The sequence below is a fragment of the Calidris pugnax genome, unplaced genomic scaffold (genome assembly GCF_001431845.1).
Source record: "Calidris pugnax isolate Ruff unplaced genomic scaffold, ASM143184v1 scaffold44, whole genome shotgun sequence".
NCBI classification, from domain to species: Eukaryota; Metazoa; Chordata; class Aves; order Charadriiformes; family Scolopacidae; genus Calidris; species Calidris pugnax.
The window spans coordinates 45,943,128-45,968,107 of record NW_015094506.1 but is presented as its reverse complement, the minus strand read 5'-3'; the positions used below and the strand labels follow the sequence as shown (position 1 = coordinate 45,968,107).

The window sequence follows — 24,980 nt, the reverse complement described above, 5'->3', positions numbered from 1 at the left end:
AGTGAAAAAATTTTTCCTAATATCCAGCCTGAACCTCCCCTGGTGCAACTTGAGGCCATTTCCTCTCGTCCTGTCGCCTGTGACTTGAGAAAAGTACGGTACGGCACGGCCCCGCCGCCCTCACAACCCGGGCACCGGCGCCCTGCTGGCCCTGAGCTCAAAATGGGACTCGCAACCATTAGGCCCATCCCTAAGCGAGGCTTTAAATTAAAAAGAGAAATCTTCTGACTGCCGCACGCCTCGTTAAGCAACCTCATTTCCCCCCCCCCCCCCCCCCCAAAAAAAAAGATTTTGGAAAATCAGATTACTTTTAAACTACTCAGTTTTGGCTCTGCTGTTTTGCATACACAGTTAATTATTCACTAGCTTCCTACTTTCCCAACTACCAATTTCACAGATGTTATTCTGTCTATATTGCAATATATCATCACTAGGATGACAAAAAGATGGCAAAAGGACATCTCCACTAAATAGTAGTCTAGGAAAAATCCACCCGCTGTCCACCTCACCCTCTTTATTGTTACAGGTTTGCTGTAATCTTTCATTTTGACTCAGATTTCTTGGAAATTGAAACCATGTTTTGTTTGATCTGAAATAAAAATTATCCAATAAACTTCAATTTGAGTTTGAACCAAGAAACCCAGTTTGTTCTAATTTAATAATTAGACAGCTGCATTACTAGCTAGTGACTCATTTAATAGTACCATGCACCAGTCTATTGTGGAATCACATTTGTATTAGACCTCTTTTTGTCTAAGGATGAGTGAGAGCACAACGATGGTGTTCATACTGAATGAAAAAGCATGAGAATGCAGATACTAGAGGCTCAAGAAGTGTGGTACAAAGGAAATGTGGCAGCAATTTATCCCTTCAAAGGACAGGACAGTGAGAGAGTAGCCAGACCAACTTCAGAAATTCTTCTTGCCATGCAGTGATGCTCAAGCTAATTGTGAAGTGTTAGGGTGACAAGAAACCAGAGCAGATTATGTATGGGTGTGGCTAAATGTCTTTGAATCAGGTTTTAATCAGGACAGTAACTACCAAGGATGACACAGGCATAGCTCAAGTTGAACTAGATTATCTCTTAAGATTCTTTCTATTCTTATATTTCTATAACTGTGATCTACAACTTACTTAAAACTCACCTGTCCTTGGTTATAATAGTATTCCTTAAATTTTCTAATTCATTTCCTAGCAATTTTACCCGGTTTTTAATGTCATTTGCTTTATGGTGAGCAGCATGCACCAAATTTATACATTTATTCCTTTCATTTTTGATAACATCATATACTTTAGCAAATCCTTGGAGTCTGAAGAAATGACAAGTGTGAAAAAAATAATTATTATATTTTTATGCATACATTACTGGGATAAATATTTCTTTAAAAGACATTTTTTAACTAACATATTATTACTTCCTTACTGGTTTTCGATTGCTCTTCTCCTCTTTTTATACTCTTTTATTTCAAAATCCCTTCTTTTTATTTCTTTAATAATATTTTGGAGTTGTATCTGAAATTTAAATAGAATTCAGTGAGCACTTTAGATACATCAAAGAAATCACTCAGAACAGCTCTTCCTCTTAGAGGAGGAGAAGACGGTGAGGCAAGATGACTCTAGGAACTTACTCTAATTATAATGAAGCACTTTTACTGTAGCAACATTAAAGAACACATTCTTTCTATGTATATTAAGCTTACAATGGCTGTTATTAATGTAGATAATATGATGCTGCATCTTACAATGCTTGGTCCCTTGTAGATGGAGTTCTACTGTTTCTATTAATCAGCCTCTCGGTTCCATCACTATATAATTATTTGGCATATGCACCACTGAAATTGTACTTTTCAAATAAAATTTCTTTTTTACTCTATTCTGGCTTTTAAGCAATCACTGTAGAATGGTATATTTACATTTTGTTATGAATCTTTTGATTTCAATTGTGTTCAGTCCTTAATAGCCTATGTCATTAACCTTCAATGGACAGGTGTCTTTTCACCTCCCACTGGTATCAGGAGGAGGAGATTGGTATTAAAATGTTGGTGGATGTTGGGTTGCAACTCTGGGCATGTGTGTGAGTTCATTACTTTGTACTGTTTATTTTTTTTAATCTGTTTATGGACTGATTTTTACTGAAGGTGCAAAGCCTGACATGTTTGTTTACTCTATTTTTATAGACAATCAAAGATTCTCAAAGTGCTAGATGGGTACCTTATATAACTTATTTGAATATAAACATACATTGTGGAAGCCTAAACAGTCTGTTCCCATATATAAACCCAGTAGTTAGTACAAACTGTGTAACATCACAACACAGATATGATATTATAATGTCAGCAAACTGCAGACAGCAAACCCAATGAGTAATCCTAGTTTTTGTGACCATAGGAAATGTTTTCTTTCCGTCTTTCTTCACATTAATATAACAATTTACACCCAGAAATGTGTCGGAAAGATAAAAATTGCTGCCTCTCCTTGGAATGAGTAGCAGTTCTGTTTGTCTTTTGATGTTTATTTATAAAAACATTTATAAAATAAACACACAGTTGTACTTCCAAGAATCCCAGCTGAGGCTATCTGCTTTTCTACTTCTTTATTCCATAGGCTTGAAAGAAAAAGTCCTTTCAAATACCTTGTTTCAATTGTGGCATGATACTTTAATATACTCTTGCCCTGCACCATAAATTGCCAATAAAGCCACACAATACTGTGAGCTTCATGTCCTATGATGGAATTTCAGAGTAAAGTGGGAAATGAGAGTCCATAAGGCTCTCCTTACTAGTAATTTAATGTCTTCAGATAGCAGCTTTGACTTTAGAAAACTCTTGCAAATATATAAGATAATTGTTTACCTGGGCTTTCTGAACATCCCTAGATTTGCGTTCCCTCTCTTCAGCTTTGAGCCAAGCCAGATGTGCAAGCCTGGATAATTCATGTCTGCATTTTTCCAGCTCTTTGAAAAGCCGGCCTTCTTCAGCAATGCATTTTTCTAACGTGTGGGCATCCATATCTGACATCATTTCCTAAAGAAAAAGAAATTCAATTCCTTATGCATCGATGCACCTGTTGGCAAACCCAAAGCTGGAAACACTATGGATTTATCTGCAAAGTACACATATATACAGACTACATGGATTTTTAAAAAATAAAATATTGTTTTAAAATACCAGCTGAAACACCATGCATGATCCTTATAATAATATGTCAAAATATTTTATCACCTAGAAGCATTTCTGTTCCGCCATCTAGCATGTCTTTCAGCTATTGCCCACTGGGCAGAATGGCTCCTTATGGCCATATAATCTTTAAATAAGTTTATTGTCAGCTCTGGATATGTCCATACCACACAACGGAAGACACTGAGCTTTCACATTAAGAGACCAAATTTAGACATTTAAAACAGAGCAAAGTATCCAGATGCCTAGAGGAGTTGGAGATTCATAGCAATCCCAGGCACAAATACAGGTTGGGTGGAGAATGGCTGGAGAGCAGCCCTGAGGAGAAAAACTTGGGAGTGTTCATGGATGAAAAGCTCAACATGAGTCGGCAATGTTCACCTGCAGCCCAGAAAACCAACTGCATCCTGGGCTGTATGAGGGATGAAAAGCTCAACATGAGTCGGCAATGTTCACCTGCAGCCCAGAAAACCAACTGCATCCTGGGCTGTATGAGAAAAAGTGTGGCCAGCAGGTCCAGGGAGGTGATTCTGCCCCTCTACTCTGCTCTCATGAGACTCCATCTGGAGTACTCCCTCCAGCTTTGTAGTCCTCAGCACAAGAAGGACATGGACCTACTGGAACAAGTCCAGCAGAGGGCCACAAAGATGACCAGAGGGATGGAGGACCTCTCCTATGAAGACAGGCTGAAAGAGCTGGGTTGTTCAGCCTGGAGAAAAGAAGGGTCCAGGGAGACCTTATAGCAGCCTTCCAGTACCTAAATGGGGCCTACAGAAGAGATGGGGAGGGACCCATAGCGATAGGATGAGGGGAAACAGTTTTAAACTGAAAGAGGGGAGATCTAGATTTGATATCAGGAAGAAATTCTTCACTGTGAGAGAAGCTGTGGATGCCCCATCCCCAGAAGTGTTCACGGCCAGGTTGGATGGGGCTTTGAGCAACCTGGTCTAGCGGGAGGTGTCCCTGCTTACAGTAGGGGGGTTGGAACTGGATGATCTTTAAGGTCTCTTCCAACCCAAACCATTGTATGATTCTATGATTGAGTCACTACAGTTGGTGAACTCTAAAGAGCTGTTTGCCCTACCCACCCAGGCTAACCTCTTTAGCAGGAGGTGAATGGATGGCTTCCTAGGCTCCACTGACTGCATGACTATATGATTGACTATTGTGGCACATTTGATACACGTCCCATACACCAACAGTGACATGTAAACACTGAATGTGTATGTATTCAAACACAAGCTGAATCCCACCTGATAATGCTAACAAATTCAAAGACAGCACAAAAAGAAAATGGATATAAGGGTAAGAAGATAAGGAGGTATGATCTCAAAAAGAAGGTATGTCTGAAATATATTGCTTCTCATAGTCACTTCCATAGTGGCAAGTAGTAATGCTCTCATAATTGAGGTATCTGCATTTCTACACTATATGTGGTTGTGCTGAGTATAGACAGACATCCACAAATGACAAAACTGTGAAAATGAAAAATCATAATGTAAAATGATGAATTGTCCTTGTTTCAACAAGACACTCAAAGGAAATGTATACCCATCATGTTTCTAGCTGTAACGTAGTTAATTATATTCAGAAAGACCTAGAAAGTAGATTTGCTTTCTGCCTTCCACTATATGATCTGTAACACCAAAACCAGTTTTTTATATATGGTCTTTAAACAAGTGGTCTTTAAAATTGAATAAATACTGTGGCATGTTTTCTCTCCAGAAAGCTGCAACTAGAAACTCCTATGATTTTCTCTTCAAACAGTCCCTTTATTATCCTGATTGAAAACCAACTGTTATAGTGAAAAAGTATGAGAAAGCAAAACTCAGGACCTTTTCAGCCAAACTTCTCTTGATCATTTCAATTTCCTTCTGCAGTTCTCGTCGTCTTTCTAGTAATACTCCATTACTTTTAGGGATGGTTTCTGCCTACAAAAATAAACCAAGCACACTGAGTCATGCAAATGAAAAATGGGAAAAATGTAAACTGCAGATAATCTGAAGTAGTTACACAGATTAAGAAATTATTTTTGTGTCTTGCTACAATACATAGTCTAAGAGTTCTTTGTTGAGTAGAGTTCCTCAGCCACATACCCAACTTTCTCAAATTTTTCTTTTAATAATTTAACAATAAACAATAAACTTCACAAAGCCCAGTTTAAGTACTGAATTTATAAGGGTTATGTTTTTCAGCAACTAAACCATCATTCAATAAACAATCACAAAGAGCAACTATGCAAAAATGTCACCTTCTAAATCCACAGAAGATCCTCTGAATGAAATTTTGACCTTACTGAAGGAAAAAATAGATTTACCACCATTTTAATGGGGTCAATATTCCACATCTGTGTACATTTGCTATCACAGTTTTTCTTTTAGTTATTAAAGTAAGATTTTTCTTCCTTAGGCTCTAGAATGTCAAAACTAACAGCACAAACAGTTTTTGGAGTTTCTTCTCTTGTATGTTGTGGGAAAATTGTTTATTCAGTTAGATCTTTAAATTAAGTGTGTGAAGGAAAACACATTAGAAACTACTTTCTGATTAAAATCTATCTGAACAATCCCACTACAACTACTTGGGTGATACAACTCATAAGGCAATGGGTTGTAAGGGCCTCACAGTGAGTAACTTCATTTAAAAATTCCTTACAGTTATAAGTAAGAAAGAAATAATTACAGCAGGCTAACCATGGAGGCATATGCTGCCTGTCTGTAATTGCAAATCTGCATTTCATACAGGTGGGGAAAAAAGGACACTGAATGACAGACACATCTGGAAGCTGTTCAACGATAATACGTGCAACCCTGTGGTATCTTTTTCAGACCTCAACCAGATGTTAGAGTTCAAAGTGCTATACCTCAATATAGATAATGAGATGTTTTGTACTTATGGTTTTCAATTCTGTGTTAATATTATAAAACTAGATGTTGTTTACTTGCTTTAAGGGAAAGGGAAACGAGGCACAGTAAAGGTCAAGCTTTGGAGTTACTTTGGTTTCAGCTGCCAACTCTGAGACAGATTTGGTTTGACTTAGGTTTGCTGAAAGGTCAATAAAACCTATTCTAAGCAAGTTGCTTCGACTCTTGTGGAAGGGGCAAACACAGCTTTTCTGCTGTGTAAAAGGCTGTAGTGGCTGTAAGTAGACATTTCCACATATTCAAGATGGGATTCTAAGGATGCCATCAAGTTGTTGAATCTAAAAGTAGAACGCTCATATAAACAACTTTAATCTGTCAAGGACTTTTGTTCACATAAGCCATGACTAAACTTAGGCACTTTTGGCTGTCTCTGCGTTGGCCTGACCGAAGAGAAGGCGTGTGTGGAGAGGAACAGCGGTTCTGCTCCAGGCTGGCGAGAGCCAAAGCAGCCAGTTCTCTTTCACACAGAATGTCGGCGTTTAGCAATAGCTGACCTTTCACAACTTACTAAGAAGAAAAACACATTTGAAGGAAGTGTTCCTGTAATTTCCTTATTCTACAAACCAGCCATTCTCCACTTAGCACGTGATTTAAAGTAAGAGAAACATGGGAAAGCAGACTGATACACTGCTGCTTCTGCAATCATTTTTTATACCAGCAATTAATTGTTGTGAATTTTTTCACTTGAACTCACACTGAATAAATACACATCTGGCTTTTAAAGTAGCTAAATGAACTTTACCTACTTAAAATATTTTAACTTTTCCTAGGTATGCTCCTAAGCCTTCCAAATTTAAACAGTCTCAAGACAGCCAAAGCCAAGCAGAATCAAGCTTGTCAACCCAGTCTTTCATACTCCAGAACTGTATTTGAACTGATCACGCTGCAGAGAAGAGGTGGTTTCACATTTGCTTTTCTAAAAGACTCAAGAAAGGAAGCAGAGAAAACAAATAGCATGGGGAAGATGGGTGAAAATAACTATATTGCCACAGCCTGTTTGTGTTAAGGTAGCATCTTGCAGCTTCTGGAGTAAAATGCTGCAGAGAATTCCACTTCTGTCTCTGCTGGCATTGCCTTCCCCTGGTCCTCATGATGCTGCTAATGGCAAAATACATACAGGCCTATGGTATAGCCTGGTGTTAGCACTGGGGGAACCCTCTGCAGCACAACTTAACTTCTGAGAGTCTCACTACAGGTCTCTTGCCCTTTCACACGTTGTAAACGGGTTGAGCTTGGATGTCACCCAAGACAGCAAATTCTAACCACAGCTATCGGCGAGTTACAGCATTTGATTTTAGCAATGTATGTTTTTGAACAATTGTGATTCTCCCTCCATGAATATTTATTCAATAGAACACAGGAAAAAATACCATTTCCCATATTCCCTTAGCTGGTACTGAAAAAGATCTCAGTATGAGCTTTAAGATCAAAGTTTGGAATATGAGTCACCTCTTTAATCACTATTTGATGAAATGCAATCTAAAACTTTTTTGTGTAGTTATAGAGCTTTCCTCCCTCCTCCCAAGTGGGCTTATATTACTGGGTAATTAATACACTTGTGAATTCACGAGGAATTTCAGGGGAGACAGGAAAATAATTGCATTACTTAATAATATTTAATATTATTCAGTAGTGTTTAGAATTGTTTAAATAACAAAGCTAAGTCTGTGTGGGTTTTGATATTATACAGTTATTTTAAAAAACTTTACAGTGGAATACAAAACGTTTTTCTGCCTTGAATCGCTTTGAAGGACCAACAAAAATTTCAAGGGCATGGTGTCAAGGTAGGAAACATTAAGTCATGTGAAAAAAAACATTCAGCTGACTAAGCAAAATTAATTTTATAAGACTGACTTTCATTTAGATTAAGCAAGGATCTAGTATAGGAGAAAAGCTTAAGAAAGACAGGATGGAAGAAGCAGTGATAAGAGGAAGAGAACACAAAAAAGTTATAGACACAGGAAAATTTTAAGAAAGAAATGGAAAAAGAAAGAAAATACTTTGAATAGACGTGCAGAATGTGACTGCCCTTTAAAATCAGCATAATAGAGGGCACAAATAAAACAAAACAGAGTAAATTGTTAAGGGAAGAGGAATGAGTGAAATACTAATGCAGGGAGGAAATGAGGAAGGTGAAATTTGAGTGGAAACAAAGACAACATAGGGAATTATTTCATATTATTTAATAGCATACTTAGTGCTAGTTTCCTGCCCCCTAGAATAATGATAAATACATTATAAATTATTTACGGTAATGCACAAACAACCCTCAATTTTTAAAAATATGTATCTTTGCATCATCTGGGAGACAGGAAGTACTTGACTTTTTTCTGATACAAATTTCTCTGATGCCAATGGCCAAGTGACTCTATTATTTCACTCACAAATGACCACAATTCCACAATGTTTTAAATGAAGACATGACACCACTGTGCCAATATCATCTCCCACTTGTCCTTGACAGGATGCTCCCAACTAAAATCCATTTTGTAATATCCTGATGCAGTATTTTTATTACAGCCAGAGCACCTAGAAGTTTCTTTGTTAGTTGTAGCAAGACTCTTGACACTTTTATGTGCATAAGACTTAAAACAGTCTTCCCCCCTTCCCTCTTTCAGGATCAGTCAAAAGATTTCATAGACAGATTTCTTACAAGAAAATTTAGAATACTTATGATCAATGCATTCATACAAACCTCTAATTTGAGTTTTTTATGCTGTAACTTATGTTGTTCCAAGGAATCATAAATCGTATTCAGTTGTAACTCCATCTTTTTTAAATTTTTTAGTTCTTTATCTTTCTGTGTTTGATTTTGAATGAGAATATCATGTTGCAGTTTATTCTCCAAGATGCATTTATTTAAATTTTCTTCCAGAGCTTCTCTGTATAGATAGACACAGAATTTTAGAAACAGGTAAATTGACCAAGACATATCTGCAAACAGGCATGATCGTTATCATTCTAATAGGTTTTGAGTACTGCATCATTATGGCTGAGCAACAAGGTAAACTCATAAACTATTGACACAAATTACCTCAAAAGGTAGCATTTGTATAATTTCAATCAATGATAATATTCCTAATGTCAATGAGGCCTCAGTCTGTTCTAAATATGCTGAAGTTTCCAGAGAAACTATCACTTATAAGAAAACACATTTTTTAGTATGAGGGAATGTTTATATGTTTGCTTCACTCAAACATTTCAATTTAAAGTGCCACTATCCTTAATACAAAACTTTCAAGGCAAAAGCATTGTTGCTGGGCATATGGCCATGATTACAACTACACATTTACCTCTGCAAAGAAGGTGTCATCTGAAGCCTGCAATCCACCTAAGAGTTTATTTTACTTTACCAAGTATATATTAGCTCATAATTCAAGGGAATATTAAAGAGATGAGTAACCAGCCCTCACTGAAATTCAGGAGTATGTGTGTGCAGAAATCTACCATCCTCATTTTAAAACAAAAATACTGACTTTTTTTTCCTTGCTCAATTTACTTTCTGTGGGTTACTCAGAAAAAAATGTATTTTCAATGGATAAACTTTCCAAAAGATTTCTCTTTCAGAGAAGAGTCCAGTTTCACTCTCATGGGATTTTATCAAATGTTTATGCTTTTTGATGTTCTTATTCAAGCCTGATCCTAGATTCCAGTAGTTTATACAAACATTTCTGAAGTCAAAAACAAGCCTGATAATTTCTAGTCTGCACTGGCTGCAGCATAAAACTTGAAAAGATCAGCAATACAGCAGAAAAATATAAAAATATATTTTAGAACAGAAAACTGTTCACTCATACTACATGGTTTATGTCTACTACTCTCACCTGTCTGATAGGACCACTGATTCCTTCTCTCTGTTAATTTCTAGTAATTTTGTCAAAGTAATGCATTCTTGTTCTGTGCTAGAAAGCAAAATTCGTTTCCCATCCAATTCCTTCATTACATCTTTTCTTTCTTGCAAAATCTCCTCAGTCCTTTTCTTAATGGCTTTCAGGGTACCATTCAGCTCTTCTATTTGGTCATTAAGGGCTTCTTTCTTCTTCTCTGCATCGCTGTGGATATATTTTAACAAAAGAGTAGGGGTTAATATTTCCACATGTACACTTAAATGGCAAAATGTAAGGTGCTAGTTCTCATGGACATACAAAATAATTTCAACACCACAACTGTTTAGATTATATGTTTGAAAGCAGACTACATGCAATGAAAATCTTTACATGCCAATACAGCTCAATAATAAAATGGAAGATGGCCATGTGACTAATAGGCATCTTAGCAGCATGACAGCATTAGAAAGACTTCTACTAAACTGATTTCTGTCCAAATTACTAGGTACCTGGGTGTGACACTTCTAAATATTATTTCCAAGGCTGAAAACTCTAGTTAGTTCATTCTGGGATGCAACACAAGTAGAAAGACTCATTTAAATGATTTATTATTAACAATCTACACAATGCACTAGGTTTTTAAAATTGCTTCTCTGTAACAGTATAGGAAAAACTTCTTGTGTTTATGACAGTAGAGCTGCATTAAGTAGTGAGGAAAATGTAGAAGGAAAGCATTACACAAGTTCTAAAACTGAGAAATTTAATGTAGTCAAACAATTCCTATATTACAAATGGGGACTGCAAGCAGGAGACATAAAAACTCCACTGTAACCTCATGGCCAAATAGGGTACAATGAACATCCTTCATCTGGAAGGCACTTGGATCTGTGAGTGACCTGGCTGAAACTGCACAGGGCTAATTAGATTTGACACATACAGAAGGCAGCACATGCCAGAGGAGAAAAACCCCAGCTACACAAAAGAGAGTAAGAAAAGGCTGGCTACTGGCTTGCTTGCTTTTTCCATGCTGAAATGTTAGAGATGAGAATTCACATCAGGAGCTCGCAGCAAAGCACCTCTGACTAAAAAACTGGTACAGAGTATGAAGGGAGTACAACCCTTTAGCTCAGGCCAGACTGTTACCTGTGAAAGCCGGTAGTTTCACTGAGGCCAACAGAGATAAGCTAATATACAGTCACTGAGGACTAGAAACTGTAAAAAAGCCTTACCACTAGATTAAATGGTAAAATTATTTTCCATTACAACTCTGCTAAGTAGATCTAATATATAGTAACGCAGCACAGTAAAGTGGTTAAGCAATTTTTGATCAAGCTTTGTTCTAAATTTTTATTTGTTGTACTTAAATATAAAATGTTTCACTGCATATACTATATTTTTCAGTACAGTGCATGGATTTTAAGTGGATTATAGATGCTTTTAAAAATTTTGATCCTAATTTTAATCAAGAACTATACTCAGCATTCTCTGTAACAGATGAAAAGCAGTCACACATACATATCTACGTATATATAATTATTTATTAAAAGCATACATTTTTTTCCGTTTCATCTTCTCAATTTCTCTTCCAAGTTGTGCTGGAACATCAAGGATCTTAACTAGCTTGTCCTAGTGACAAAACAGAAAGTTTAGATTGACAGCCTCAAAATCTGGTGAGATTTCACCTAGAACTGCTGTGAAAAGAAACATATTTTCAAATTACTTGAGCTTTTCCCAGGGAATTGTAGCTGCTAGTTTTGAAACTAAACATTATGATATTTCATTATGTCTGCAAAATAAAAATTATGCTTGAATATTATTTATCCATTTGACTGTGTTATGTATACCATGGAAAGTAAAGCTGCAAAGACCTGGGTATGTTTTTTAATTCTCAGCATAAATCTGTATTAACTTGGATGTTAGCAAATGTTAGAGCAGCCTACAATAACACAAGATAGCAAACATGTCATTATAGAAACCACATTTTTAATCAAAACTATGACTATTATTATTTCCTAAAGGAGCAATAATGGATATGGCACAGCAGCATGCTTCGCACTTATTGAAAAATGATGCAATATCTGAGGTAATGCCATCTAATGAATTTGGAATGACAGACAACATCCAGAAGAGTCACTATTTCCTTGGACAAATGCATGTACCCATATACGCATACATGCACACACACACAGAGATATTCATACACACAATTAATTTTATGTTACTTTTAAATTAGCCTGCTTCTCCAGAAGCTTTTCCACTTCGTTCTTGTCCGTTAACATCAGCTTTTGCTTGGACAAAACACCTTCCTTTATTGCATTAATTTCTGCTTTCCTTTGCATTACTTCTTTGCAGAGCTCATCACAATTTTCTTTCAGCTGTTTAATTTTCTTATCCATTTCCTTTAAAAATGAAGCAAATAGTAAAGTTTTGTAAATAGTTTTGTAAATAGTAAAGTTTTTAGTAAAGTAAATGAGGTAAATTTTTATTTTCCTTTTCACATTGTGCAGGCAGGCTTGTGATATGACAGAATCATTAACACTGAATGATGATAACATTTTTTACAACAGGTATAAAACACCATTTTTTACCAGGTATTTGTTTCTTTTATCAACAACCAGCAGAATTTTATTTCCAACAAAACCACAAATATCTATCACTATTTATGACTGCAAATGTATTTTCCATACTCACATCCTAGAACCAAACAGCTGCAGCTACTTTTACACGCAGTATCCATTTGCTGACTACAGTAAAAAATTTTCTTGAGTAAAGAAAAGCCAGATCTTTTCTGAATCACTTATTCACTGCTTGCCCTAGAGTTATCAAACCTGAGTGATATAATATGGCCTTTCCTATAATATATCTCTCTTGATTTTTTTTATGTATTCCAGAACTCTAGAGTTACACACCATGAAAACATTCATTGATGGTTTTGTGTTAGGTGGCAGAACATAAACCATGGCTTTTCTCATGTTTTAAACTTACCTTTTGTTTTGGAATTCTTTCATATTGATTCTCCAGAAGCCTTTTTTCTTCTTGCAAACTACAAGAAAATCAAAACAGAGCTAAATCTATTAGTAATATGCCAAAAATTAAAAAGTACAGAAGCCTATCCTGTATTAGACTAAAACGTATGGTGAATTATCATCAGGGGCAACTGAAAGGTGTCCAGATTTAAAGGCAGGTTGCTGACTGGTAACTAGAAGTCCTGAAAGACTGGTCATACTTATGCAGGTTTTTTCTACAGTGCCACATCTAAACTTTTGAACCTGATTCTTCATAGTCTTACCACCTCCTGCAGGGATGCATTTGTGCCTCATTCACCCTTATCTAGCACTGTATAACAGGTCGGAAGCCACCTTACATCCACAGTTCCTCCCAACCTCAGAAAACAAAATTTTAACGTGGAACTGCTGCAAAAGGAAAGAGTTGGTGGGTTATAAATATCCACAAAAACATCATGCATCAAAGAAAGTGCAGTTGCTAGCGAGAAACTTTCTTCTTCCTTTGAGTGATTGCTCACGCACACATTCACACTGTAAACAACCATAAGTGAAGCTCCTCTAATCTGAACAGGCTCCTGTGAAAAAAAAAATACTGAAAAGCGTCAGAGGATGTAGACTAAATCGATGAGGTACAGAATCACAGAATTGCCTAGGTTGGAAGGGACCTTTAAGATCATTGAGTCCAACCATCAACCTAACACCGAATAGCCATGATCTTAACATATATCCAAAACTATGTTGCAATTTAATTTCGGACAACATGAGAGACAGATGCCAAATGAGGACAGGATGAAAGGAAAAAATAGGAAAGCCCTTAGATCTTCTGGGTGTATTTTTAGTAATGTTGCCCCAAGAAAGATGAAGGCATGAATAAAAAAGTGCATGCTTCTGAACCAAGAAGCATGTTACAACAGGGATTCTCTTGGTGGTGTGTAGGTACATACTGCCAAATATAAAAAATTACCCCTAGTGAAGAAATATGGCAGTATGTCCCCAATGCGTGCACAGAACTATTCTGCACCTATAGGAGATAAATGGGCTACAGCAGGCTGCACGCTGTCACAACTAAACTGAACTTAATTAAGTCCATGTGCTATTGATTGAGAACAAGGAGGCAGGTTCTTGCAATGTAATTAGTACCTATGGTGACATTTCTGAGTCTCAGGCTATAAAGCTGAGGAACAGGTGAAACAACCAAATCTTCTGTTCCAGGTATAGCAAAGAATAAACTTCAGCACTTAAATTTGTGTTTGTAACTCCAGCTGGAGGATGTACTTCCTGGCCAGGGCTCCTTGAGACTCAGGGCAGCCTGTTAGAATAAATAACTCTTTAAATAAGGGGAGTATTGACAGAAGGGGACAGGCATTCATGAAATAGCCGTGTCACTTGGAGCTACAAACAGTGGCAAGGGAGTCCTGGGTCAGTCCCACCTACCTAAAGCAGCTATTACAGTTGCCTCTGAACATGGTTGATACAGAAGAGAGGCAGCTGATGAGTATTTCTTTTTCCTCTGAAGTAGCAGCCTAAGACTTTTTGGGGCAGTGGTTCAGGTGGTGGTGGTCGTGGGGAGAGGGATCAGTCCCTAGTTGCCAACTTTATGGAGGATCCTGCCTGGAATCTTGTGCTCAATTCTTTATCAGTGTTGATTTAAGGTTCCTCTCCCCCACAATAAATTGTTTCTTACATTTTGTTCCTCCAACCAAAGGAGAAAAGCTTATACCTGGAAGCCTCAAAACAGTCAAAAAAGAGAACTGGCTGGTGGTGTTGCAATCCAAAAGAAAAAAAAAAACCAAACCATGAAGAGCAAGCTCTGGCTCAGATGAAGAGCAAAGAAAAAATAATATAAAGGCAGAGAGTAGATGTTGTTGATTTACAGCATGTATGTATATTTGTATGGGCAAAATACAAGTATGCCTCAAGAGGGATTGATAATCTAAAACGTAATTTGAATGCCAGAGGGTTTGAACATCCACGGAGTGAATAGGTTGCAAAACAGATCTTTCAAAGAAAAAACTTGAATTTAGATCACTCTTGCCCAAAAAAGTGAAAAAATGAATTATTAAAGAAAAATAATTCCACTGCAAAATCTATTATAACTTAAGAAATTGCACACAATAGTGAAGACACAGGAGTATTTTGCAGGTGTACAGCGTACAAGCAAGTAGAAGGAATCACCATAAGCTGATTCAGGAGCTACTCCTTTTATGTGCTACCACTTACAGTCAGTGAGGGAGAGCAAAGGGACCGAACTGCATTGAAAACTGAGCTACTTCAATTCTGTGACAGCATCTTTGCTCTGCTCCCCCACAAGCTACAACTGAGTATATTGTGTTTGAATGCCATGTGGGGCAACCACAATGTTTACACTAAAAAACAGGTTGCCTAAGTGTCTAAATAAGTTAATAAGGACAATTCATATTCCCAACATATTTTGGCAGGATTTCTAGTTGGACTCCTTGGGACTGGCATAATCACACTAATTACAACAAATGTCCACTCTGAACAAATACCCACAACTCTTTGACTGCCATAAAAACTGATTAAATAAGTCCTGTGCAAACTGATTAAAGAGGTACTGCATTGTTTGTCATCAGTCCATGCTGTGCCCTCTTTAATATCATGCCAGATGATCAAAAGAGCAATCCCAAAAAGAGCAAACTTCACACTGTTTTTCTTTTGTCACATTCCTCGCTCATGAGGACAGATTCCTGTGGAGCCATTCCAGTTTCACAACAAAGACTTTTCAATCCAGCAAAAGTAAAGTGATTTGGACACCTTATTTTCTGTGACATAAACAAGGGCAACGCTGAATGGCAAGCACCAAGTTAAGTTACCTTAAGAGCTAGCAGACCAACTACCTCCACACAAAAATGAGTGAAGGTGGAAAAAAAAAAAGGGGGGGGGTAAAAGAAATAAGCTAAATCTCTCCCTTTTGAGCAATGAGTTTGGTCCTCATATGAGCTGCCCATATCCAAAAGTCAGACAGGTGCCCCTATGCTAACATCCTCAGGCTTCCTTACTGTTAGGGATAAAAGCAGGAACTACCAAAGGGAAGGTCATCTGACATCCCGGGTATCTGTTTTAGGAAGAGATAAATTACTGGTTAAGGATAAACTATTTGTCTCCGTTGACTCTAAAGGAAGACTGGGATATTTAATTTCATAGTCTGAGTTAATCAAGATTCTTCAAAGATTTTACATTTAATCTCTGATTGAATAGCTACGTGGACACAGAAGCCTAATGTAAGGTAAGCAGAGAAAATCTGGTCTTTCCATTTAGCATTTGAATCTTGTACTCTGTGATATATGGACACCAGCCTTATGATTGCCTATAAAATACTTAGACATAAATCACAACAACAAACAAAATAGCTGCAACTAGCATTAAGCTTTTAAAATTCCCATTGTTTTATAGCCCTTCTTTGATGAGTGTATTTTTCAACGTCATGTGATTCTTATTATTATCATTATTATACCTATAACAACATACATAATGAAAAGAAGATGAAACTCAAGTTTAAGCATTGATATTTGCAAATATTTCTCACATTGCTTTACTTATTTTCATGAAGCTTAATAGCAGTACTGTACTTGAAAAGTTATCATGGATGCAGATGTAATGAGTTAAAAAAAAAAAAGCAGTCGGAAAATTGGACCATTAATAAAAATACATTCCAGACTTTTCCCTGAGAGATGTCTACAGCTGCAAACCGACACAGAAATAAAAAAATTAAGTCAGAGAGATTAAGAAATGTAGTGGTAGTTGTCAACAGAGGTCCATTTCAGTTCCTCAGCCCACAAAATAGACAGAATGTTGTTATCATTATGAAACCCATCATGCAGGAAAGCAAACTCCTTCAGCTACTCTGACACATAGCTGGGATTGGTGAGGAAACCACAGAAGGTGTTCAGCAACTCACAAGTAAAATCTAGTGACCACAAATAGAAGACATCACAGCTGACAAGCAGCCAGCATGAAATTCCTGTAAGGCTCTTAGCTGTAATTAGTTTCTATGTACCGGAGAACGCAGTCACAAGACTAGTTGATAACAACTTCAACTGTCACTCAATTTATTTTACTTATGACTTGTAATTCTTCACTAGAAAAACTAGGGACAAAAGCTTAACTTTTCACTTTTTAATTATGGAGTGACTAATCCTGAAATAATTACAAGCATTGAAATAATTTTCCATACTTGCAATGCTTCTACAAGGACAAACTCAGTTTTGCAATCCTGACTTGCATGCAACAGCATGTAGTACTTCAGCAAATAGCCACTCTGCTACCTGCACAAATGACTGTGAGGGCTGCAGACTCGACCTGGGCTTTCAAATAAAATTGTTTTCAAGAATCAGGCACATTTAACCTAACAAACTCTTGTTATAGATAATTTCATTGCAGATTAATTGTTTACTTTTGAACATATAGCTTAGATGATAAATTTATTATTTCTCAATAATAAACTATTTTTGATACTATCACCTGGTAAAGAAAAACAGCTTTTTTAAAATTTTGTCTCATAAATGAGGACTTTAAGCCTCACATGGACATCAAAATGAAGTTTCCTCAAGCTAGAACAAATCCTTGCTGATCACATTGATCTTTTCCTTGTTCTTATGCTAACCTGATTTTTTGGTCTATATTCTTATTTACTGAGGCTTGTTCAATCCTCTCAGTCTGTGCTGGTTTTGGCTGGGGTAGAATTGATTTTCTTCACAGTAACCAGTATGGGGCTATGTTTTGGATTTGTGCTGGAAACAGTGTTGATAATACAGAGATAGTTTAATAATTGCTAAGCAGGGCTTACACAGAATCCAGGCCTTTTTTGCCCCTCACACCGCCCCGCTGGCGAGCGGGATGGGGGCACACAAAAAGTTGGGAAGGGAAACAGCTGGGACAACTGTCCCCAACTTACGAAAGGAATATTCCATACCATATGATGTCATGATCAACATATAAAGCTGGGGAACGGAGGAAGGGAGGATGTTTGGAGTGATGGCGTTTGTCTTCCCAAGGAACCGTTTTGTGTGATGGAGCCCTGCTTTCCTGGAGATGGCTGAACACCTGCCTGCCCATGGGAAGCAGTTTTGCTTTGCTTGCATGAACGGCTTTTGGTTTACTTATTGAACTGTCTTTATCTCCACCCATGAATTTTCCCACTTTTCTGATTCTCTCCCCCATCCCACTGCAGGGGAGTGAGCGAGAGGAATCCACATGCACGGTGCTTAGTTGCCAGCTGGGGTTAAACCACGACACAGTTAGAGAAGAAACTTCATGGCTCTGAATGCAATTGGAACTGCATTGGAATTGCTATTTTTCCTTTTACTTCATTACACTTGCCAAATAGCTTTTGAGCGGAAGAAAACTCCTTCAGTCAGCTCTGACTTTGGGGTAGTGGCCCAAATTTTATAACCTCAGTAAAATCCTTCCAACTGTTGCTCCTCTCCTGTGCTGATCACTCAGGCAGACACACTAGCAGAGAACCCAGTACGACCGTACAACAGAACAGGAACACAAACTGGAAGAAGAGGCACCACACCCATGTGGTCACCCTCAAGGTGACCTTCCTGACAGCTAAAATGCATCAAAGCTGCTTCTGAGCACCTCATGTACCTATTCAAGCTACAAAAAAAAAGTCACAAAATTTCTGCAAATCTCCTGCTGCCGCAGTGCTGAAAGTAATTTAAATTTTCTCTTAGAATGTTGAATACTCACTGGAACAATAAAGAATTAAAGCAGAAGATGAAATATCATCTTCAGCTGTTGAGAAAGGCATCTGACCTGGAAAAAAGTTTTTTACAGAGGCAAGCAAATAGGACATGAAATACAGAAAAGAGAACATAGAATACTAAGGGACCTTGAGACAAAAATAACTTCTCATGTTATGGTGTATCTGTATGACTCTTCAGAAGAAAATGTTTACTGTTGTCAGATTTGAATCTGAGTGTCAAAAGGGTGCTAAGTGACCTCTGGTATCAAAGACAGCAAATGGAGGCAGTAGGTAGCAAAGAGCAGAGAGACCCTTCAGGGAAAGAAAGGCTCACAGAAACAGGGAAGCAGATGATCTGCAGAGATTCCCTCTCACTTCCAGCTCAGCAGTACTTCTGCGTAGACAAGATCCAAGGCTTCTAAGAAAAGGATAAAGCAATAGATAAAAGACACAAATATTCCCTTCAAATGCATGTTCCATGTTCCCTACCTGCTATACATAAGAAGGTAAATAAGCAATATGTTTGCTTTCAGACTAAACAGCCATTAGTCATAATTCCCAAAGAGAAGTTTATTTCTAAGTGCCAAGCACAGCTGGGACCGCATTAACACAGTTGGACAACAAGGAAACTATGCTCCAGGGACATCAAGAGCCAAGAAAGGTTGGACCATGAGTTTCTATCCTGAGAAACTAAGGAAACCAAGCAATCACCTAATGGCAAATTTAGACTATCTTTGATGCAGCTTGCCTTTGGCTGTGACACTGCCCATACACACAGGTATTTCAGAAATCATTGTTTTATTACTTGTATAAATCCATCAGGCATCTTCATTTTACATTAGTGTTACTATTAGATCACCTGCTACACACATGTCTATTCTGGACATTCATTTTCACTGCCTTCCACAGGGAACAAACCCATCCCTTCCTTACAAACATCTATTCACAGCCATTATCTGTTTTTATTCATAGCTCATTTCCCCACTATTATTCACTCATCTGTTCCCCACATAGATATGTATTCTACCAGTCCTGTTTATTCTACACTACTCCAACATGAAAACCTCTCTCATTTCTGGAAAGCAGTATCTTCATTCCCAGTAAACGAATCCACATATAACCAAGGCACATCCTCCTCACTCCACACCCACAACACATGCTACCAAGAAACAGGTTCCAAACAAGGAACACTTAAATAATCTGTAGCTCTTCAGTTTAGAAAGCTAACAAATTGGGAAAGGGGGAATAAAATAGAGATCTATCAAACCATATTGCAGCAGTGAAGATGAAGAGAGGATGAGATGCTCAGTGTCTCACCCAATACAAGGACTACAGAGCATGCAATGAAACTGATAGGAGTCAAGTTCAAAAAAAGATAAAAGGTGGCAGCTCTTGGGTAGTTAATCTGTGGAACTCAGTTGCTCAGGGTGTTGCAATACCAAAAAGTTTACATAGTTGAGGAGGAGACAGGAGAACTTCAAGGAAGACAGATCAACTGAGGATTCCTAAATATAGAGGAATTTGGCCATGAAGTCTCTATATCACAAATAGATGGGGTTGTGCATTTGGTCACTGTTAGATACTGTGCCATATGGACCTCTGGTCATTCTGTACATCTGGTTTTAATCACATGCAATATGTAAGAACAAACAGAGGAAATTTCTTATTAAACTGAAAACATTTTTCACAGTATAACTGACCCCAAAAGTGTATTTTCAATCTGCAAAAGAGGATATTCAACTCGTATATAAGAATTAATGCAGTAAATGTGCAAGGGTAATTGAAATAATATCTAAACTGCATTTTGTGTAGGACAAATCTTTTTTTGAATAGAGATAGAAAATAGAGTATGAATAAATACCCCCTAAACATATAGCCTGCCCCCCCTTTTTTTTTTTGGAAAAGTGATGCAAAATTAGTGAATAATATTCATAAGATATGAGGACAAATGGGTAAAAAGCATGATATTCTGAAAAGCTCCTTTCTGGACTGCTTGGAAATTGCAATAAATTCTGTATTTAATAATTACTTCAGGAAACTTCATGTTGCTTAGTTATCTCATAGCAAATAATTTTTTCCAGATGCTTTCCATGTTTCTTTACTTCTCCCACTCCCAATTTGCTTCTTTCTCAAGTTTCTTTCTCAGAGCAAACATTTGGCTCTAAAAAAAGTCAAGAAAGAACTGCCAGAAAAATCTGGTCTATGCAGTTTGTACAGTGCCCTTGCTCTCCTTGCAGAAAAATAGCTTTAACTGCTGAGCTGCTGACATTGTTTATCTGTATTTATACATACCAACTGCCCTACAGCTGGATTGAAGACAGGTGAAAATAGAAAGCAACTCACAAAAGGAAAATATGAATTCATTTCCATAGGTACATATTTTAAAAAACACAATACTACTCTTTTTAATTTTACTATAAAAGCTTCAAGTACCTCATGCAGATAATTAAAATATATACAATATCAAGCTTATTCTGGACTTTTTTCCTTTTATAGAAATGTCAAGTATTCACTTCTTTCACAGCAAATTTCTCATCTTTCTGACAGGACAATATTCAAGTATTTCTCCTCCTTTAAATACCTAAATAGAAAAACTTCAATAAACTGTGGTTCTGATATAGAAAATAGCACTGGCTCTATTTATAACATTGTTTCCATAAAATCCAAGTCACTAGGTGACTGAGACAGTTTAACAATTTGTATTAAAGGTGCCCTAGACTAGAATTGTTCCTGTTAATTCTGCCTGCCTAAACATTAATCATGCAATGCAGTCAATTTTAAACAGCATTTCAAAGGACACTGTAGCGTGTTCTAAAATTAAAATAATCTACAAATATCGCACCAGGGTGATTTTATTCATCATTGAAAAGTTGGTGTTACTAGGAAAAGTTTGTGGCAATTTGTTTAACAACAGCCATCAAGAAATGTGTCCATGTAAAATGGAGAGGAGATTGAATTACATTCTATGTTACTATTGTGCTAGATAACTTATGATAAAATCAGCAGTGTTGGACCACTACCACCTACCATTCTATCTTGAACTGAATTTCATACTCTCTTTCTTTAATAGCATTGTATTCATTTTGGCAACTAAGAAGTTGTTGCCTTGTTCGGGAAACTTCACTGGAAGATTCTTCAGGGAACTGTTCTGCTTTTTCCAGGTCATGTTGCTGCTGTTCCAGTTCTACACTAAGACGTTTGGCTTCCTGTAGCAGTTGGATCTCAGATTCCTGTAAACTACATCAAATAGAAAAATTTAGAACAGGCAATGAGAAGCATAAGCTTTGTATTTACATTTCTTTACCTATTTAATTTAGGTATTATTTACCTATTTAATTCAAGGTTTTCAAGATGAGATGGGATTAAGCCCTGAATAATCTGGTCTGTCCTCCTAGTGGACCCTGCCTTCCGCAGGAGGTTGGAGCAGAGAGCTCCTCAGGCCTGTTGAAACCTAAATTATCCTACGATGCCATGAGAGCAGTAGAATCTGATGTGAGGGGTTTTTTTCTGCATACCTGAGTTGGAGTGCAATTCATCTCATCTAATTTTAACCATGCGAAAGATGATTAGTTAGTCTAATTTAATTGCCTAGCGCCTCCCAGCACCAGTGAAGAGACAAGGAATCCATTTTATCCTAAGAAGGGCTGAAGGATAGGTCTGAATCAGCGTGGGGACCAGTAACAGGGAAGGATTCACCAGGACAAGGTCCAGTCTGGGCTGTATGACACCTTTAAGTTCTTACTACACACCAGGACACTCATCGGGTGCTATTTGCATGTTGCCATTGCTGTAGTGCTACTAGTATCTGAAGTAATTCATTTAATGATACACACGCTGCAAATACATTTGGGGACTTCTGAGGAAGCTTATTATAAGACTTATAGACGTGATCAATTGTCTGATCTGTCTTGTATAAGTCTAGCTTCACAGAAACAACAAACTGTAATATTCTGTCAATATTTGAAGATTGGTATTTATAATATACTGAGGAACCTATGTGGTGACAGCTGACTAACACATCTTAAAGGCTTTTAGTAAAATACATTCATTATTATTGAAAAGTCATACAACGCACAATATATAAACCTATTCTTGATGCTATAGAAATAATTGTGTATGCTTTCCAAATATTTTTATAACTTTTTTATAGTGGTATACTAAAATTAGTCACAAATGATGTGGAATAATAAAGAACTACCACTTGCCTTTTATTAATTAAAAATATAATGCAATTTAATACTTTTTAAATCAAAGGAATTTAGAATCTCCCATACTGAGAAACTCTACACATAAATTTTAGCTGAAAGATGACTATTATGGCTTAGCAACAAAAAGCAAAATTACGTATCACACTGAAGAATAGAGTTGAGATAACTACAAAAACACAAAATATACAACCAACTATACTGCATAAACGTAGTTGAAATAACATAGGAGAAAAAGGTTTGTTTTCTGTAGCATTTGTACTTAGATAACCACTTCCTTTTTTAAACCAGAAAATAAGAAAACCACAGACTTCAACAGGAAACAAAAGTGTGCCTTTATCGTGAACAAATAACTTCATGTGTGATGCATTTTCACAGTAACTTTTCAAGGGAAAAATAACTTGACTTATCGACACAAGATCCCATACAATATTTAGATCTTCAAGTCCAACAGAATGTATGCTGTTTTAGGAGAAAATGTAATTGGTTGCAGTAAAAAACATTATTTCAAACATAATTCTTACATAAAACACAAATTTTACATAAAATTACATAAAAACATAAGTTCTTCCATAAAACCAAAATATTTAGTATTGATTTTTTCAAGATAATAAAAAGATAAAAATAGAAACAAGAACTGAGTGTTGAATCTGGACCAGATCTTGCTCCCTATAGCAGCCAACAGTATTTTTTCATGTGAAGATCTAAATTTAACATCTAGACAATGTTCATATCTAGAATCACATGACCCCAAAAGCAGTCTTGCCAAGTCTGATATGGCAGATTTTGAATTTGTGAAGTGATTAATAATTTAACAGAGGCTTAAGAAGATGAGATTCCCAAACTCTCAATGAACTATCATTATTACCTGACTTTCTTACAGCTTGATGTATCAGAATATTCATATTGGGTTCCTAAATTGAGATAATAAAAAAAAATTTACAATTTGGCCACATGATTGTATGATCAAATTGTTTTTCAGGGGCCAAATATGAGCTCAGGTACACCAGCTTTATGTGCAGCCTCACTGCAAAGTGGATGGGTGAGACAGCACCAGAACGGGATGGCAGCCATTTCTCAGAATTTCAGCTGTGCAGCAAACAAATTTAAAAGCACGAAACACTTTGAAGAAACGCCTCAAAGATGTTATTGGCCAGGTGACATCTCTCAGCTTTCCAGAGTGCCAAATTGTGCAAAACTGAAATCAAGAAATAATGGACTATTTACCACTAAACAAAGGACTGCACTATTAACTTTCATCTCCATGTACTCTAGCAACAGCCTTGGAAATTAGCTGCCTATAGACCAGTTGCATGCATCATATTACACAACATTGTATTGTATATCACAGAGATCAGCTGCAATTGTTTGACATTGCTCTCACATGGTTCTACACTGCTTAAGATGCATAAGATTTTCTCCTTGAGATTTGTGTATGCAACTAAATGAAAGAGCACACACAGCTTGAAGACTTCAACCGGCATCATTTGTTTCCACATGGCATTGTAACAGCAGTGGGACAGATGGAGATTAATTAGGAAAGAGATTAAATTCAACAATAATAAGAAGTGAAAAGTTCTTGATCCACAGAACCGTACTGCACATATAAGGGTGAAGAAGTAAAAATTAAAAAGTGGTATTCATTCTGTGAATGGTTTATTGCAGGAAAAGAGTATACACACACACTGAACCTATCATCAGGACTCTATAGCCGACAGAGAAAAACAGACACTTGCAGATGTCCATATAAAGAGGAAGTGTGTGGTCCCTACTTTGTTCTATAGACCATTAAGGGACTCTAGATACCTAGTTCAGATGTGCACGTCTACTGATGTTAACACATAGGCAACTGAATCCCACTTTTGATGTCTGAAGAGTCCTTAAAATACACTGGAGATCACAATCAATATTCGGCAAATGATTTCCTTGCCTTCTTTTAGCAATAAGAGAAATTTATCAGTGGAATTTAGTAATTGTTCACACATTGGCATTTTGCTTTGACACATGACTACATCTAAGTAAAGAATGTGACATGATTCTCTCTGGTCGACTTTCTTACAGGAAGAAGTATGGCAACTTTGTACTTCTATGAGAACCATGGAAAAAATGAGAGATGTAATCCACCATCTCTCATTT

At 37.0% G+C, this 24,980-nt stretch overlaps 1 protein-coding gene across 1 annotated transcript in view; it reads right to left on the bottom strand.

The window, feature by feature from the left end:
- CCDC146 (coiled-coil domain containing 146) overlaps positions 1-24,980 on the bottom strand; it is a 79,709-nt gene that overhangs the window by 13,250 nt on the left and 41,479 nt on the right. The window contains exons 4-13 of the mRNA XM_014963779.1: positions 21,667-21,876; positions 12,910-12,967; positions 12,147-12,323; positions 11,477-11,550; positions 9,922-10,149; positions 8,793-8,979; positions 5,012-5,107; positions 2,853-3,023; positions 1,424-1,512; positions 1,146-1,310 (exon numbers count right to left, since the gene is read on the bottom strand). Coding sequence (XP_014819265.1) covers positions 1,146-1,310; positions 1,424-1,512; positions 2,853-3,023; positions 5,012-5,107; positions 8,793-8,979; positions 9,922-10,149; positions 11,477-11,550; positions 12,147-12,323; positions 12,910-12,967; positions 21,667-21,876 — 1,455 coding nt within the window. The remainder of the gene's footprint in view (positions 1-1,145; positions 1,311-1,423; positions 1,513-2,852; positions 3,024-5,011; positions 5,108-8,792; positions 8,980-9,921; positions 10,150-11,476; positions 11,551-12,146; positions 12,324-12,909; positions 12,968-21,666; positions 21,877-24,980) is intronic.